The 17,628-nt window shown below is 38.3% G+C and overlaps 3 protein-coding genes across 3 annotated transcripts; all 3 read right to left on the reverse strand.

Moving 5' to 3' along the window:
- Positions 1-923: 923 nt before the first annotated feature.
- On the reverse strand, positions 924-5,570 carry LOC116188165. Its single transcript, XM_031517347.1, has 14 exons — positions 5,107-5,570; positions 4,286-4,979; positions 4,115-4,202; positions 3,916-4,033; positions 3,731-3,829; positions 3,294-3,596; positions 3,095-3,202; positions 2,688-2,759; positions 2,468-2,554; positions 2,159-2,230; positions 1,981-2,070; positions 1,742-1,849; positions 1,538-1,606; positions 924-1,416 (listed from the first exon to the last, which is right to left on the reverse strand). The coding sequence occupies exons 1-14, from the start codon at positions 5,362-5,364 to the stop codon at positions 1,342-1,344; spliced, it is 2,241 nt and encodes a 746-aa protein (XP_031373207.1). The 5' UTR covers positions 5,365-5,570; the 3' UTR covers positions 924-1,341.
- Positions 5,571-5,931: 361 nt separating this feature from the next.
- On the reverse strand, positions 5,932-7,893 carry LOC116188175 (LIM domain-containing protein WLIM2a-like). Its single transcript, XM_031517357.1, has 5 exons — positions 7,244-7,893; positions 6,827-6,923; positions 6,697-6,728; positions 6,500-6,589; positions 5,932-6,387 (listed from the first exon to the last, which is right to left on the reverse strand). Exons 1-5 carry the CDS (start codon positions 7,373-7,375, stop codon positions 6,100-6,102), a joined length of 639 nt encoding a protein of 212 aa, XP_031373217.1. The 5' UTR covers positions 7,376-7,893; the 3' UTR covers positions 5,932-6,099.
- A 4,910-nt stretch (positions 7,894-12,803) lies between these two features.
- On the reverse strand, positions 12,804-16,395 carry LOC116192367 (nuclear transcription factor Y subunit C-2-like). The gene is made up of 2 exons (XM_031520904.1): positions 15,562-16,395; positions 12,804-13,117 (listed from the first exon to the last, which is right to left on the reverse strand). The coding sequence occupies exon 1, from the start codon at positions 16,000-16,002 to the stop codon at positions 15,568-15,570; it is 435 nt and encodes a 144-aa protein (XP_031376764.1). The 5' UTR covers positions 16,003-16,395; the 3' UTR covers positions 12,804-13,117; positions 15,562-15,567.
- Between the last annotated feature and the right edge of the window lie 1,233 nt (positions 16,396-17,628).

Genomic DNA, 17,628 nt, shown 5'->3' on the forward strand with positions numbered 1-17,628 from the left:
TCTAGACTCATTTCAATTCAAATTTAGATTCTCGTCGTCTTATTACAATGGTTATTGACCAAGTTAATTTTTTTCTTCTTATTACAATGGTTATTGACCAAGTTGATTTTTTTCTTTCGTGCACCTGAGAGTTTAACGGTTCGCGTAGGTTTTTTCTTTTTTGGATAAGAGAACGATTCGCATATCAATAGATAAGATGCTTTTATTATCTGAATGATCCTTTATTGAGGTACAAATCTAGCCCATTAGTGATATGTGTAGCAGCATGTGATTTATTAAGAATACGAAAAATAAGCAAATCAAGATAATGGAATCTCACAATTTTCTTAATGATATGTTACACATGAACAAGATTACACTTACGTAACGAAGCAGTCGTTTTCTCCGATCGGACGTAGAAAAGTAATCTCATATTCAAAATGACGCGGCAGATTAGATAAAATAAGCAAGATGGGCCTAATCATGATTATATCTTCTGAAAAGCTGGCGTCATTAACGGTCTGCTAGTCAAACGACAACATTGACGGCCGTCGAAGGGCTACCCTTTTCTTGGGACAACGTTAAAGACAGAGCCGGACGACAGGATTCGCCGTCTGTTTCTTTTCCCCTCGGCTTTAGATTTGATTTCGTGTGTCTAGCGAGTCAACCGTCAGTTGGATTCGTAATGGCCTGAACATACAATTCCCACCGATAAATATGTATCTGATGATTTTCTTTTCTTTCAAGAAAAGCTCAGGCCTTCCGGATGCAAAAATTTCGTACGTATATTGTTTCTCCTCTTCGTTCAGAAACTTTTCCGATCCAGCGGGCTGACGGAATTCTGGGGCCGGATTGACCGCAAGGGCTCATGATCATCGTACCGAGTCCCCAGTCTAATAGTCCCGGGGCACCGGATCTATAATAATTTCCTCTGCAATTCTCTGTTTCTCTTCCAGTAATTTTCGATTTTCTGCAAGTCATCTACAGACAAAGTTGACCGACTTCTGATCCGGTGACTCAAGAAAGTTGCACCGCGACTGAAATTGAGTATGACCCGTATAATTCGTCCCTTTATTGTTGGGATGTTACATGCCGACTTGCATATATCCAACCGCATAACATTGATCACAGGAGCAAAGGGGAAAGAAAACCCAGAAAGTCAATAAACACAAACAATCTAACCCCGCTTGTCCATAGACGCCAGTTGACATCTTTAAGTTAGTCCTCTCCGGGCTTCTGACATCACTAATTTGTGCCATTCTTCAGACTCTGTTGCCGTATCATCCTGTTGAGCACCGACCGAATGGCTTTGGCTCCGAGGGATTTAGACAGTTCAAACCTCTTGACAAAGATGAAGCCGGTCTATTCCACCCTGTTGGTGCATGTCAGGATCACCGATTTCATTTCCTCTTTGTCCAACGATGCTTCTACTATTACCTAAACCAATCATCCAAGTATGAATTGATGGTCTAACGAAATTCCAATTGCAAATACAATTGGGACTGAGAAAGGAAAGGCTACAGAAGCGAGCACTGAGGACAGAACCATAGAAGAGTACCTCTTGTACTCTGTTCCCAGCTCGAGCAAGCAATTTGTATTGATTCTCAAACATCGAGGCCATGTAGACCTACACCATAAGACAAAATCGCGATGGTTAAGCATGCTACATGTCGTTTCTAAGCGCTAAGGCTATGTCCACTAGAGCAACTGATTTAGGAAGAAATGGAATAACCATGACATTTCCTTCTGTTTGTCTACATACCTGAAAAGTCGGTGCCAAACCAGGGCTCAAGAAAAATCGACCTTTTGTTACATTTTGAACTCCTTCGATCTGCTCTAGCTCTTTGATAAGTGACTCAACCTCAGCCCACTGTCAATAATTGAGAATCAGTGAATATATATAAATCATATGCATGAATTTACAGCACAAGTGGTAATGAATTGACGACAAAATCAATATGGCTTTACTGAAGAAACTATGCGATGGGCAAGATAGAAAACCTCGGTTTCCACTTCTGCTGCTTCGAGTCTTCCATCCAATGAACTGTGGTCACCAACAACTGATTCCAACGCCTCAATCAATGGATCAGGCTGCAAAATGTTTCACATATATGTATTTATTATAAATATATATCACAATTTCCTCAATTCATTGTCTGCATCTGAAGATAGAAACTACCGTAATTTCCTTCAGTGACAAGAAAATGCGTTCAAGGGCGAAATCCAGCTGGTGCACTTTTGCCTCCACGATCTGACAATATTGGAAAAAAATTCAATCATGAAATACAAGCACACAGAAACAAATAGCAGCCTTTAACCAGCTGAAAAATCAAAATAACACTCCCGCTAATTTATCATAGTCATGCAAGTCAATAACTGCAAGATACAACATGATCTTACTCATCAATCCCCCTCTCCAACCACAACCAAATAAATTAATAATTAATAATGAGCTTCAAGAATATTTGAGGTTTGTCGATGAAAATACCTGGCCAATTTTGAAAAATGCCATAGGATCCAAAGTGGCATCCCATGACACTTCAGTCTGGTGAATAAGTGCAGGCACGCCTTCAACCTGCATAAGGGTACACGTAGAGAAACATGAATCAATGAAAGTTCAAATACAATATTCCGAATCAGCAATCTCGAACCATTCCAATGGCAAATATCTCCTTCTCAAAAGAAACAACACGCCCTTTCAAGCTTACCTCGACAAAAATGCCGAAATATGTAATTTTCTTAATGCAACATTTGACAACATCTCCAACACGAAGATTGGCCTGAAAGAAGCAGGTAATTATATTGGCAGACAATCTCAGATTAAGCACACAGAAAACTCAAAGTTCACTAGTTATCATGAGGATATTTCGTAGGTCCTAACATATATACTGAACAATCAACCCATGAATATGAAATGTCTAGCATAAGTTCGACTAGAATTGATCAACTCCTATCACAAAAGAAATTCTTATCGTCTGCCCCACAAGTATAACCTCCATTTCGGAAAAGCCCTTTCATTTTTTCCTTCTTATATTCTTATGGTAAATTTTTATGCTGTACAATTAAATGAAAAACCAAGAAAAAGAGACCAAAGTAACCAAATGTAGCCCCTTACCATGACACTTCTTTTCTTCTCAACCAACTCTTCTTTTTCTTTTGGTCTCATAGAAAAGATAAGCTTCCTGAATTTCCTGTCAGCCACTAATACATTAACCTTGACTTTCTGAAGAAAGAAAGTTAATGTTAGAATACAAATACCTGCGCCAGCAACTTCAGTTACCAATACTAAACATCAGGAGGAAACTCATTCTAACCTGTCCAACAAATGAAGATAGAAATTTCAGCTTCTCCTGATCATATATTCTTAGAAGATCCTCCAATTGCATATTGGGTAAAATTTCCCCCCTGATATTCTCATCACGAAGTAGTGGGTCTTGATCCCCATTATCTGAATTGCTTTTTTCTGCAACCTCATGCCTTCCAATGACTCCTAAGTTCTGCTTGTACTTAGATGGGTCTAAGCCTTTCTGTCTCAACCACGACTCAAAAGCCAAGAACTTCCACTTGGCTGTGAGATTTCGATAAGGCAAAAATCCTATCAATGAACCAAAAGATACCTGCAGTTATTCAACCATTACTCAAGACGATCAAATGATGCAAAAGAAAGTAATAATTCCCAAATTTTGAAATTTCGGAATAGTAATGAAAAAATAAAAACTAGTAATAAGGTTTTTCATGGAGATGAACTCACAACGAAACCTCTAGTGCTAGAGCTCAGCAATTCCACTTCTCCTCTTCCTCTGGTCTTGACCAGATCTTGAGCCCTCATCCAATCAGCATCTTCACTTTCCTATAACTCAAAAGGAAATATCCAAATTGAACAATTTTTGTTCCAGAGGGAGAACAAAAGATGATGAGAGAGTTACATGCTCTGACCTCGAATTCTGAAGTAGCAGAGAGACTCTCATTGCCAAAACCATCGAAAGGATTTTCAGAAGTCACTTCTGCTGTTCCTGTAGGATCGTATGATGTTTCCTTTGCAGGTTCACCTAGCCTATAAACAACCTAAATAATCAGACAATATGATACTAATTCAGTGGGAAATGTATAGATGCTCATGAACCAATTCAGATACCTCTGTGGTTTCTTTTGTAGGGAAGCCTCTGCGGAGAACTTGATGCTATAATCAGTTTCCACATCTCTTGAATTATGCAGCCGATATTCTTAAAAAGGCCATCGCAATATCAATACAGGCATTCCAACAAAAGAACATAAAGGAAATACATAGTATAGCAACCGACCTTACCATCATTTGGTTCAGAATTTGAATTTGGAACATCAACATTTTCTGACGAGTCATTAAGATCACTGATAATGTGCTCCTCACTGTCAGCACGCATGGACTCCAAATTGGTTGCATCAGGCTTTTGTATCAGCGTAAAATCATTAAACACCCGCTGCCCATCTTCCTCTTTTGCCTCGATCTTAACATTAACATCTTCACTGGATACAGATTTAGTGTCACTTGCAAGCTCAGGTTTTTTACTTTCAACAACACTCACTGGCTCAGGCTTTCTGAGCAGAGTCATGTCGCTGTACTTCTCTTTCATTGGCTCTCTTCTCATACTCAATGATAAATTCCTTTTAATTCTCAAAGTCGACGGCTTGTCTCCAACATCATCCTCATTAATCACAGTCGGCTTTCTCAATATAACATTTGGAACGCTACTCCTAACACTACTGCCCACGGACTTCCCATTCGCCTGAGCTGGTTTCTTGACCACTGATGGCACTGGCTGACTATCATCAGCTTGGAACTTCACTCCTCTCTTCGGAACAGGCCGAACTAGATTCAACCCATCCAATGACCCGGTAGACTGCCCCTTCTTCGACACTTCGAAGGGGACCTCCTTCACATCTACCGCTTTACCCTTCCTCCTATAGAACGATTCTTCGATTTCAAGATAAGAGGCATCTGGGTTCGCTTTCTTGCCCATTATCTGGAAAAAAAGAATTCCACATATCAATTGAAAAACCAATTGATCACCACATATTGCAAAAAATTCACAACTTCTTCACCGATTATCAAAATGGAGAGAGATGGAAGAGTGTAAAGGGAGGGCGGACCTTGGCCATGGTCAATTTGGGGTCTTCCCCGAGCAATTTCCCAAACTTGAGCTCCATTTGGTCCCATTCTTCGAGCCTAGGCTCCTCCTTGGAAGCAAAGACCAATAACTTTCCGGGTTTTCGATATCTCGTGAGGTTTCTGGCCACCGCCCTTCTTCTGTCATTGAATACGAGAGGAGATAAGAGGGAGGCGCTGCTGCGTGTTGTGGTGGTTGAAGTGGGGATGCTGGTAATGGCGGCTACTGCAAAACCCTCCATCGTTAAAGAACCGAAGTCAATCTCATCAGAAGGTGTTCGAGAGCCTGAACTGCGGCCAATGGAAGGTTCTGGCTTGTCTTTCGATTCAGCTTGCTGGCTGCCGCTTATCAATGGAGATATATTCTGAGGCTCGCAGGGAGGGAAAGGAAAGGACTGCGGAAGAAGAAGAGTAAGAAAGAGGAAGGACGTTATCCGCCTCCAGCAGCGTCCGACGTGGCCTTGTTACCCCGTTGTTGTCTTGTCTCTGCGCCACAACCCCGAACCGTGAACCGGGACCCGGTTCGGGTCATAAACCAAAGCGGGTGGTTCTATTTATTCGACCCGGCATGGCGGTCGGCCCTCCCCGCCCCCTGCCGGTCGCCTGATTCCTCGGGGTAATGCTCAGGTTGATCATGAACTCTTATCATAAAACCGGCCCTATGTTTCGCATGTGCAAATGTTATTACTGTCATGGAATTCGTGTTTCCTCGTTGAGATGTTATATATTAATCTTGATTCATTGACATGTTCGTAAGTTAGCAACATATGTTTTTCGTTGGCCTGCATAATTGAATCTGCGACAAGACATCGAGCCAAAGAGCATATGGTGTTATTTCGTTGCGAAACTGAGACATAGTCCTAGGAAGCTAGAACTATCAAGTCAATCGAGAAATAAAAAACGGAACAGAGCTAGAGAATGACTGGAAAAAGAAAAAAAGGGGAATCAAAAGAATTGCCCCCCCCCCCGAGTGTTCTTCACTGGGGACTCTGCTCCATCTTCAGTTCTTGTTCGGGTTTCGCATCACCGGACGCCAGTTCGGGTTCGAGAGCTGGAGCGGCGGCCATTGCTGCAGCAGCGTTCTTCTTCATGGAGGCTGTCTTGCTGAGGTGGTTGTAGCTGCCCTTCTCCTTGAAGAGCTGCGCAAAGTGGGGCTTGCAGTACAGAATGCCATCCAAAGCAGCGTAGTTCGACGGAGTCAGGAAGCAGCCTCCGTGGGAGCACCTAAAGCACGACTTGTGGTACGACTCTCCCTCCACCGTCAACTGCAATCACATAAACTTCTCTCGAATTAGTACATTCCAAGAAATTGGCTACAAAGTATCATCGCAACTCGAAACTAGAAGTAGGCCTAGATCCAGTGTATATCGAGCTGACCTTTTCCAATGGGTACGCGGTCTTATGGCAGAAGGCACACTTGTCTTGCGTCCCGGAAAACAGGTGGGAAAGCTTGCTAGGGGCTCTAGCCTGCAAGTAAGACACCATTTTGTTCATCAATTCGATGATTGTATGATCACATTTCCACCACTAGACAAAGAAGAAAGTTTGATGTCGGCGAGGATTAGATCTGTTACCAGCCCGTTCGGCCTGTCAGAAGATTTTGCGGCTGATAAGAGAAAAAGAAAGAAGGAACGAGAATTTCAGACCGAATCCTGTGACTTTGTTATGAATGTGTTCGGAAAGGAGATGATGTCAGGAACTTACCTGTGTTGGATTTGTTAGCGAAACCCCTTTCCTTGAACAGCTGCTCAAAGTGAGGCTTGCAGTACAAGGCTCCCTCCACTTGAGAATAATTGCTCATCTGCAAACACAATCCGAGAGCCCGAAATATGAAACATGTAACTATATTGCATTTGATCTAACTTCTCTGCATTTCGGATCTCCATGGCTATTCCTTTTTCCTTTTCCTTTGCCCGTCGATCTTTCAAGAATGTAAAACAGACGGTGAAGAAGTGGACGGAATTGTGTTTTGCATAACATTGTCTTCGACAAAAGCACGTAACATGTCCTTATTTTGTAAAACACATTCTAAGGGGGGAGTTTTCGCAAGCATTTTGCGGTTGGAAATTACCGGAAAAGTTTGCAAGATGAACCAACATTGTGATAAAGGGTGAAACATACCGCAAGAAGGCCATTGCAGTGGCTGCACCTGAAGCAGGTCTTGTGATAGGGAACTCCATCGGCGGAAACCAACTCTATGAAATGGACGGTCTTCGTGCAGGCTTTGCATTTCTCAGTGCTCCCGAATGGCATTTTCGCTGATCGTCTCGGATTAACTCCCTCCCTCCTTCACGAACGGAAATCTCTTCCTTTCCTTTCTCCTCTCGAATTTGCAAAGTCCAGAGGTCAATTTCAATGGAAAACCCACCTCGGACCTTATTTGTGAAGCGCGGGGGATGGCAGAGGTTGTTGTTCCAACTTATTAACTGGTAGGATCCAGACATTTTTGTAGAACTGTCAATGGCCGATTAAAGGTGCAGAAACAGCTGGTGAGATTGGTGGAGAAGGAGCAATCCACCATGAATTCTTAGGGCAGCTTCCTCTTTTTGTCATGGAACATGTGTACTAAGTTGTCCCATGAAAACAGGAGGGGACTCCAAACTTATCTAATCGAGGCCTCTATCTTGACCGAGTCAAGACCCCTTCAATATCGGAAGATCCATAACCATACCGTAGAAATTATCTCTCGGCGCCGTACTTACTGAAACATTCCATTTATGGAAGTCGGACATCGATCGCACGGTCCGTGGAGTATTCCGGGAAAACCCGAATCCACCTGAGGAATGCGGATTCCAGTGGGCACAGATAGGAATGGAAAAACATTGGGAGAAGCCCCAAGAAAGACATGTCACGGGTCGCTCATAGGACTTTGCCCTTTGGGGGGGGGGCCTGTCCTGACGGTGACTATGGCTTGTTTTGTTCCACGGCCTTAATTTCTTAGCCCTTAGAAAGCAGAGGGAGAAGGGCAAAGTAAAACCAAGGCTTGTAGTCGTTCTACGCAAGGCCTCGTTAGGGACAGGACAAAGCCCACAGTTTCTTCGGCTTGGGTAATTTGATTTTTACGAGCTTTCACGTGACTCGCGTGTACCCCGCAAAATATATTATCTTTTGGAAAAATAATAATGATGGATTTTTCATTGGTAATAACACTATTTATTAAATTTGTAATAATATGAAATTTCCAACTCTAAAAATTGTTTTTATTTTGAAAATAAAATCTTTCTGAAATTATAACAATTTTTTTATGGTATGAATCTATGATTTTTTCTGGCATTGAATCTAGCTAATCTTTTTGTACTTCAAAATAATTTCGACTTATGCCAAAATATTAATTCTCGATTTGTTTTGAAAATACTTTGAACTTGTGGGTGAAGTTAAAAAATAAAATTTTCACCCGTGAAACAAGAATTTACCCAGAAGAAGGAAATCAATTGAATGTAGAACCATAGAAGTATTAACGACCCTTTTTTAATAATAATGAGAGAAAAAGCATATTAAGAAAGTGAAATTTGATCATTTTACAATGTAGAACCATCGAAGAAACAAAGGGAAAGACTATATACGCTTATATCTTCTAGTACAAGAATGTTCACTCAAGGATCTTATATATGAAACTCCTACGATGTTTGACGCTGAAAAACCACTGTGATGGTTGAATTGAATCTGTATTGCCGTCTATGCTTTTTCTTTTTCGGGTTATACGGGAGGCCTCCCATTACCAAATACAATAATAGAAATAGTAAAGTTAATTAAAGCTAGGGGTATGAAAGTTCCATGGACGATGATCGAACTCGAGAGCTTGTGATTCCAAGCGATGATTCGTGCCGTTACACAAAATCCCCTTCCTCTCTACGCTTTTCCTTCATGGAGTGAAACTTGCCATCGCCTATAATTAGGCATAATGTAACTCTCCTTCTTGACATGTTTAAAGGTAAAATATATAGGACAGGAGAAGTTTGTCCTATATGGTTCTGCCCAAACGTATAGTTTTCATGCATGTATTAGTATTTTTTTTTTTTAGGTAGATATTAGTAATTTTTTTTTTCGGTGGGTTATTGATAAGTTAATTAATTCGCGCTTATCTTCAAAGCAGTTAGTTCCCAATTAATTACCAACATAATATAATTTTTTGAGTTGGAGTTAATTAAAAATGTACAAATCTTTAATCTCGGTATTATCATATTAACCGACCATGCAGGTGGAGCACATCAGTAAAGGCACCGTCCTACGCCAGAGGCCCAGAGATCCCATGGTTTTTTACCATGTTTAAAACTCTAACAGTACGGATAATTTATTCTAGAACTCGTTATCTAGGGGTGTTCGGATCCGGCTACTCTATTTTTTTTACGATACTCGGTCCCTACTATATAAGAAACATGTTTTAAGATTTTGAAACCGAACCTTACCATGTTGAGTCATGAAATCGAAACCTACTCAGAACATGTATTTTACCGCAGGTTCTGAATCACTGTTGGAACCTATAAAGTTTTTTGTCTCGCTAAATAAAACCAAAAGTGTTTCATTCATAATCAGTAATAACGTAGAACAAAATGTCGACATAGATTTACATTAATTCACAATACATCTACAACAAAGAGTAATATGTCTCATCAATTTATTCTCAAAATTAAATATTCGTAATACGATCCGACCTCACCGATGACACACCTATCATCGTCGAACCAAAGCTACTGACGATAAGGAATGCGAAACTTTCACTAAAAGAGAGAGAGAGGGGGGGAGGGGAAGAAGGTAAAGTAAAAGGGAGAAATATATCAAAATATAACTATGAGAAATTATTATCGGATTCAAGTACCGATTCTAATTTCTGTTCTAGGTACCCTACATGCAGGAACCAGAACCAAAACCAGTTTTCATTGGTTCTTTATTTTAATACTCGGACTCTATCCTATTTTCAATACGAGTTATCCAGACCCTACCCTAACCGGTAAATTCCGATCGGTTCCGTGTATACCCGGTATCCGTGCACACTCATATCGTTATCTATTGTTTTTTATGTCACCTGATCAAGTGTCATGGTTCCGATTAATTATTTACACGTGACAATAATGATCGGGATTCACATCATAGGACAAATTTACCATTGTTTATTTACTAATGTAGCATGTTGTTTTACCATTTCTTTTTACGTTCTTTCGTATCAAATATAAGAATAATCCGAACAAATATGTTTTGAGCAGTGCGATGTGCAAAATGTTAATAATATAGCACGACCCCTAATGTGATTAGCTTTGAAAGTACCAAATCAACCCACCTCCCATTTTCACATATATAGATTATGAAACCCAAGGAGGAATCTGACTCGAAACAGAGTGCTGAAAGTATTTCCAGCCGAACACTTGTCAAGAGTTGGACCCCAACACCCTTTACGTTGTCTCCCTCATCTGTGATCATGTCCTGTTCCTGTCGACCCACAAAGACCAGCTTTCAGCAGATAATAATAATAATAACAACAACAATAATAATAATAATAATAATAATAGTTGTCACAATCTCATAATCAGAGCGAAACTGACTCGTGAAACTAATAACCTGAAAATATCAGTTATTTCATTCGAAAATATAAACTGGTTTTCGCGAAACCAATGGCATGCTTATTTGATTAATTACCCCAAAAAGTTTCATAATCCCAGCAAACTAATCGGCTTGTTAATAATCTGCTCCCTTGTTTAAGAGAAACTGTGGGGCCCCTCGCCCATTGTATGTAACATATCCCTCCACCTCCTCCCTATATATATTCAAACTCGTCACAGCACAAGTTTCGGGCCAGTTTGTCTTCCTTGACGTTCTCGTGTTCCGGGAAAACTGTTTTTCATTTTCTTAAGGCTGAAACTATGGACGTCTTCATTCCCGAAGAGTATGTCCTAAGGCGGAGGATGGAGAAGAGGGCGGCCGCCCTGGCTAGGAAGATGGCCGTTGACAATGCGGCCCAGCCCTCCCAGAGAACGGCCGAGATGGATGAGAGCGATGGTCGGCAAACCACAAGGTCGGGCCTACGTAAAATCGATAGTACCGGCGAATTCGTTTTGGTCTCATCTGCTCGTGTCCCCAGCGAGAGCATAGTTTTTAGCTGCTTCTCGGCATAGTTAATGTTCGATTATTACCACATTATTTTTGCCCACTTTTTGCGCGCTGTAATTACTGGTTTTGAATCAGTTACATATATATATATATAGTATAGCTAAGAGGTCAGCATTTTAGCAAGGAGGAAAGAAGTACAAGCATGTGTACGTATGTACGTAGGGCTTACTGCAGTTTTGGTGTAGTTCCATGTTATCATTACTAACTACGAGTATAAAAAAAATCAATGGTACTAATTAGTCGAACAATCAGTGCCTCTCTTTGTCGTTCGCCATGTTTATTATTTATGGTTGGCTCCCTGTTCCATTTTAGTACTTCACGATGTTAATTTGTATGGGGCATTAGGTCGATGTTTGATTAGAGTTCACACATATACACAGTGATTACTAATTTGAAAAACTCCATTCGATTCGCTCGAATAGTTAAAAATCATGAGCGTCTCCCTGGCAAAATAATTAGCTGGAACTTGTAATACCTTTATTTATGTATTATGCTTGAATTAATTTCTTGCTCTAGGAAAGTGGATCACCTGCCTTTAATCAAGTGAATAAAGCTGGTCCAGATAATAACCCCTTTTTTTTCGATCTGAACCCTGTTATCGAAAGCCCAATTGAATCCCGACTAATCCAATCGAATTGGGTCGACTTACGAAGAGGTAAAACTCTCATAACATGAATTTTTTACATTCAGAAGACATTGAACCCTTTACCATCATAGCTCACTAAGGGTCCGGATCATAGCCCTTTACCATCCAAGCAGAGACATTTTTTCCTTAACGAAATAGAAATCCTATGACTAATAAAAAGGGTACGTGTAGTTTCATCACGAGAATTGAACCTGCAACCTCATAATTGAAATGAGAGGATGTACGCTACTACACTATACTTTTTTCTTCTTAAAATAGGAAAAAAAATAATATATGAAAGGTTTTGCAAAACAACAAGCCCAATCCCTTCTTTGTCAGCCCACGGAAAGAAATGGGCCGCCTGGTCCACGAAACACGGGCCCATGTATGAATTTTCGTGAACTATCGTTTTTTTTTTTTTTTATGGATTGTGTCGTGTAGGATGCTTCTATAGTTTAATCACTTATAACTTATTATTTTTCAATAGGCAATCACTTATAACTTATTTGTGTTCCGCAAAAAAAAAAAATTTATAACTTACTAGTTATGTGCTAGTATGTGACCCACACATTGCGCGGACTTTTATTTATATTTTTTACTTTTAAATTAAATACTATCTTAATCCATTTTCAGGTGTTCTGTTCATCTTAGCTAAGAAGGATACTTCAAATTACTAAATATATTTTTTGTGACATACAAACCTAACATAATTATTTCCAAATTATACTTAGCGAAATTATTTGTTAACATCCGATTCGTAGTAATCTGCCTAGTGTATATTTGGCGAGTGATCTAGTGCGTCAATAGTAAAGTGTTTCTATATTCCCAATGTTTTTTTATCGTATTTTATAGTATTAAATGAATATTTTTAATAACACTTGAAAGTAAATTATCTTGATAAAATGAATTTCAAAATTTAAAAGAATGACTTTTGCACATATACTTAGGAAAAAAGTGTTATGAGGGACTAAAGAAAGTTATCAATTAAATGTTTGGTGATAAATCCAATTTTCGTCTGGAATTCACAAAATTATGTCCGTCCAAGTAACTTGTAGTACCATATTTAGAGAAAAAGACAAAGATAATTAAGCAAAGCAAAATAATAGTGTTAGAATTGTTAATTATAGAGTCTCGAATTGAACTAGATATAATCTTGTTCTAATTTTTCCAAATCTCTTCTCAAGCTCATCAATTGGGGGTCGTTGGTCCTGGCATGAGCTGCAGTCCTTGTGGGTCTTGAAATATGATCTAGCATGGCTTCACATGCCCTGTAAACATAACTCCGAACTCATCATCTAAACAAAACATGTAAAGCCGATCAAACTTCTGAAATATGTCTTGTAAGAATAAAAACTAAAGAATCCAGAGAATTCATCCGATCATCATCGGGCCTAGAATTGAACTCAATCACCAGAGTAGTCAAGGTAGAGCTATCTCTGCTGCAATAGTGTAATAGCTCTCCTTCTCCTAATTATGCACGACAGATTTGTTCAAACCACAAACCAAGTGTGGCGGATTTGATCCAACCCCAAACAGTATGCATGGCGGATTTGATGTATATATAGGAAGAGGGGTAGTCTAAGACATAATGTTCAAAAAATCTAATGCAGAAATTGCTTGATCCTATCAGAACAATATTAAGTGTTAAATAATAGCAAAAGCATTTCATTTTTCCATTGAGTTTTTCTTTTCATATCATTTGTAAAAATTAAAATTGGAATTGAAATTAAAAAAACTCATTTAGTTTATTACAATTTAGTAATAATATATATGTGTAGGCCATGCATATGCGTATGCATGCATGAATGGAGTTTTTTTTTTTTTGGTAAAAGATAATCTCCGCATGCACGTATCGTTGGAAAAGTGTGTTAAAAGTCATTTCGTTATTCTAAACATGTAAAATATATATAGAATTAATATCACATATATATTCTTGTAATATTAAAAATTACTCACATTCTTCAAGATAATAATTGAGTATCATAATTTTCCTAAAATTAAAAATAATTGAAAATTTATGAAAATTTAGAGAGCTGAGGGTTAATAGGAAAATCGAGAAAATTTAGAGAGATGAGAATTAACCAATAGAGTTTTCACGTCTCGCACTTCAGTTTATATATATTGATTTGGATACAGTGGTCTTTCCTTCCCTTCACCCCTTTCTTTCTATTCATTTCCCTCAACTCAAAGGGAGGATTTACAGACTGACTTGTTTACAACAAGCCATCAGACCAACTTAGTGCGAGTACGTGTTTTACTGATTTGGGCTCTGGCCTCGTGTTTCAGAACAGAAAAAAAAAAATTACAAGATTGGTAAAAAAATAGCAAGTTGTATTATTGTATTAGCAAAGAGCACATTTTATTTATGGTTTGTTTTGGGAAAAAAGAATTCTCGGGAAAAACAGTGCAAGTACTTGATAATGAACAAGCCTTCACCACGAAAGTTATACGTCAAGATCAATATTAGTACTCCAACGATGGAGGAGAGACCGATTCACCACAAAAATTAGGTATGGGTTTGGGCTTTACGTGACTCGAGAAATTATTTACTCTAGAAAATTATTTCAATTATTTTTAAGAGCACATTCAAAATTTTTGCAAATTGAGAAAATATTCCATTTTAAAACGTTTCACATTTTATTTTTGATCTTTAGTATATATTAATTATTAAATGTCATAATTTTGTTAAGAATGAAATAATAAAAATCAATTAAATTTAAACTGAGATTAGTAAGATTAAAATAAAGCGTCTGCATATATGTTACGTGGGTTTTTTTAATAATTTTAATGTGTTTATTTTCAAATGGATAAGTTATACAAGAAAGAAAGAGTTAATAGAACAATTGAATCATACAAAAAAAGGTATTGTGAAACATGCAACATTGTTTTGTAGTGAAAACAAAATTTATCCGATAAAACTAAGAAGGAAAAATTACAACGGTGAGAATAGAATTAACTCAATTTATTTGAGATTATCATTGTCAATACAAACTTACAAAATAATTTTATGTTATAGAAATTTAAAATACACATGAACAAAAAGTATAATAAAGATAGTCATTGTTTAAAATTTATAAGGGCAAATCGGTCGTGAGAGAAACGTTTCGAGATAAGATATATGCAGTAATAAGAGTGGAAAATTAATGCAGAAAAAAAAATGTCTATGTTCTATTCACGGGAAACTTATTACATTAAAATTAGGAAAACATTTCATATTTCCAAAAAAACCTTTGAGTTATTGAGAGAATTTTAAATATTTTAAAATTTGTTGAATGGACATATATGATTTTCAGAAAAATTTATCTGAATTAAACCAAACGATGCATATATCTTTTTGAATTTATGAGATAGTCACTCGAAAAGTCAGTACGATAATAAGTGATAATTTTGTAATTCGAGTTATGTAGCGCAACCACATCTCGCTTCTCAATTTTTATAAATTATATAATTGATTCACGAATGCATTAATTCCATCTATTATATATATGGTAGCTTATTTACTTGATATTCCTCTTTTTTCTTTTGTTGCAGAAATTTGCACTATCTGATAGTAAAATAATTAATTGCACCAGAAAAAGGACAACGAAAAAATAATTAATCGTTAGTTTTCATTTCACGGTGCATAATATAACTTTGGATTTTGGAACCTTGTTAATTAATTAGAAAATAAATACTTTTTTTTTTGGGAAAAGTACTATTCAATTTAACGTACATTTATTTAGTTTCTTGGTACCAGACTCGTGGTCCTCGTCGCCATGCTCATCGTCTGATCATGCACAACAAGATCATGATCGCCTTCATCACCTTTGCCGCTAGCCATGCCAACACGACCAGAGCCGTCGACCAAGTTGACCAGGAAGTCGAACAAGTCAGTTGCCACGACGGCCGAAGCTACATCGTCCTTGTGGATCGTCCTCCGCTTCCCTTGAACGGTCATTATCCATGACCTCCTCGTCAGCTCCTCGATGAACAGCTCACACGCCTTTGAGAACACGATCGGGGCCTCCCCGCTTATCATCTTCACCTCCTCACCTCCGTTGCCACTCGACCGCTTCATGATCTTCTTGATCCTTGCCAGCGGCAACAGGTGAGGCCCCGTCTTCCCCGATATGCCACCACATAGTATCCCTGAGTAAGTCCCCGCTTGCCTCATGGCGATGTAAGTGGTTTCAACGGCCCTCGTGCAGCTTCTGGTAAGGTTGAATGGAGAGTGAGAGGTGGGAAATCAGATTAAAAACGGAATGAAATGTCAATTATTTTGAAAGGGAAACTTAATTAGGAATGCTAATTTATAAGGCTTAAGGGATTGGTATGAGAGAGTAAGGAGAGAACATTAGGGTTATATAGAGGAAAAACAGTCTACATATGTCGAAATATTAATGTGTAAAGAGGTCTAGCTATTGGCCGGCTCTCGTGATCCGGTGGCCGGCTTAACGAAAATCGAGCTGTAATTGTCGGTATTATATTTCGCCAGGCAATATTAATGGGATATATTTGAAATCACACTAGAGTATATAGATGTATAAATATAATATTAGGGATAATTATATACGATATCAAAATTAGTAGATGACTTTCATCTATGTATGGTTTGATTTATAGGTGAGAACAGGAAGGTGGTAGTTCAAGTTACGTGAGGAGGCCAATATATCAGAAGTCGTCTAATCCCAGCTTGCCTCTTCCGACTTGTCACTTGGCTATCGCAGTTATAAGAAACGAGTATGCGGTCATGAAATTCGGTTAAGTTTCAATTCCTTTCATTGCATCAACCATCTACAGTATTTCATTACGTGCCTAGCATTGAAACTAATGGCCTTCTTCATATTTTAGATGATAAGACTATGACCTCAGGCATGACTAAAGGGCTACATATAGTTACCCCCTTTTTTGTCATGGGACAAATTAATTACTTTAATTAATTGACAACTAAAGTCAATTAGTGGAATGGGCTCTTCCCTGCAAGAGCCCGATAGCCTTTGATGAAGACATTCAACTGACTTGTGGTATTATATTTATATTTGAGTGCTAAAGACAAACGATTACGTTTGCCCTCGTCTCTTTCAATCGAGATTGATAAATTCGATTCAATGTGTATATTCGTTTGTATATTAATGCATTTTGGGGTAGCTGACCTTTGACCCTCTAGACAATTTCCCATTTGTTAATTATTAAGATCTGGTGAAAGAGTTATATTGAATGGTCAAATCGATCAAGTGATAATGTATAGAAAATTGCCCATATAAATATTTATTTTTTTATTTTATTTTTTCACAAGCTTATGCTCACTTCCAACTAGTTGCTTCCTAGACTTTTGATTAACTTAAGGTCACATGATTGTACGGACCTAGCTACGGGCGTAAGTGTTTGTTTGTGTTTGGCCTTCCCTTATTGTATCCGTCGGCGAACCACTTGAATTACGAAACAAATGGTCTCAATTATGCGAGAAAAAATCTACAATGACCCCCGGCAACCAAATCCCTGAAGCTTATGGGATCAAATCAACAAGCTCATATGAGAAATATATTAAAATATCAATCTCATCGACATAACCAATACCATTGCCTATGTGCATTTGACAAGAGTCCGATGACTCAGATCATTTTCTTTCTGTCTTATGCACGCATCAATCCTTTTAGTATATCGACCTTTCTGTTATATATTTTCGTTTTCTCACATTTTAATGGGAAATCTCTCTCGTCTAACTGTTGAATTGCTTGCTGAGGGTAGATCAATCGTTATAGGTAACTAACTAAATATATGTGAGGCTAGTGTTTACTAA

Source organism: Punica granatum, chromosome 1, assembly GCF_007655135.1.
Source record: "Punica granatum isolate Tunisia-2019 chromosome 1, ASM765513v2, whole genome shotgun sequence".
NCBI lineage: Eukaryota > Viridiplantae > Streptophyta > Magnoliopsida > Myrtales > Lythraceae > Punica > Punica granatum.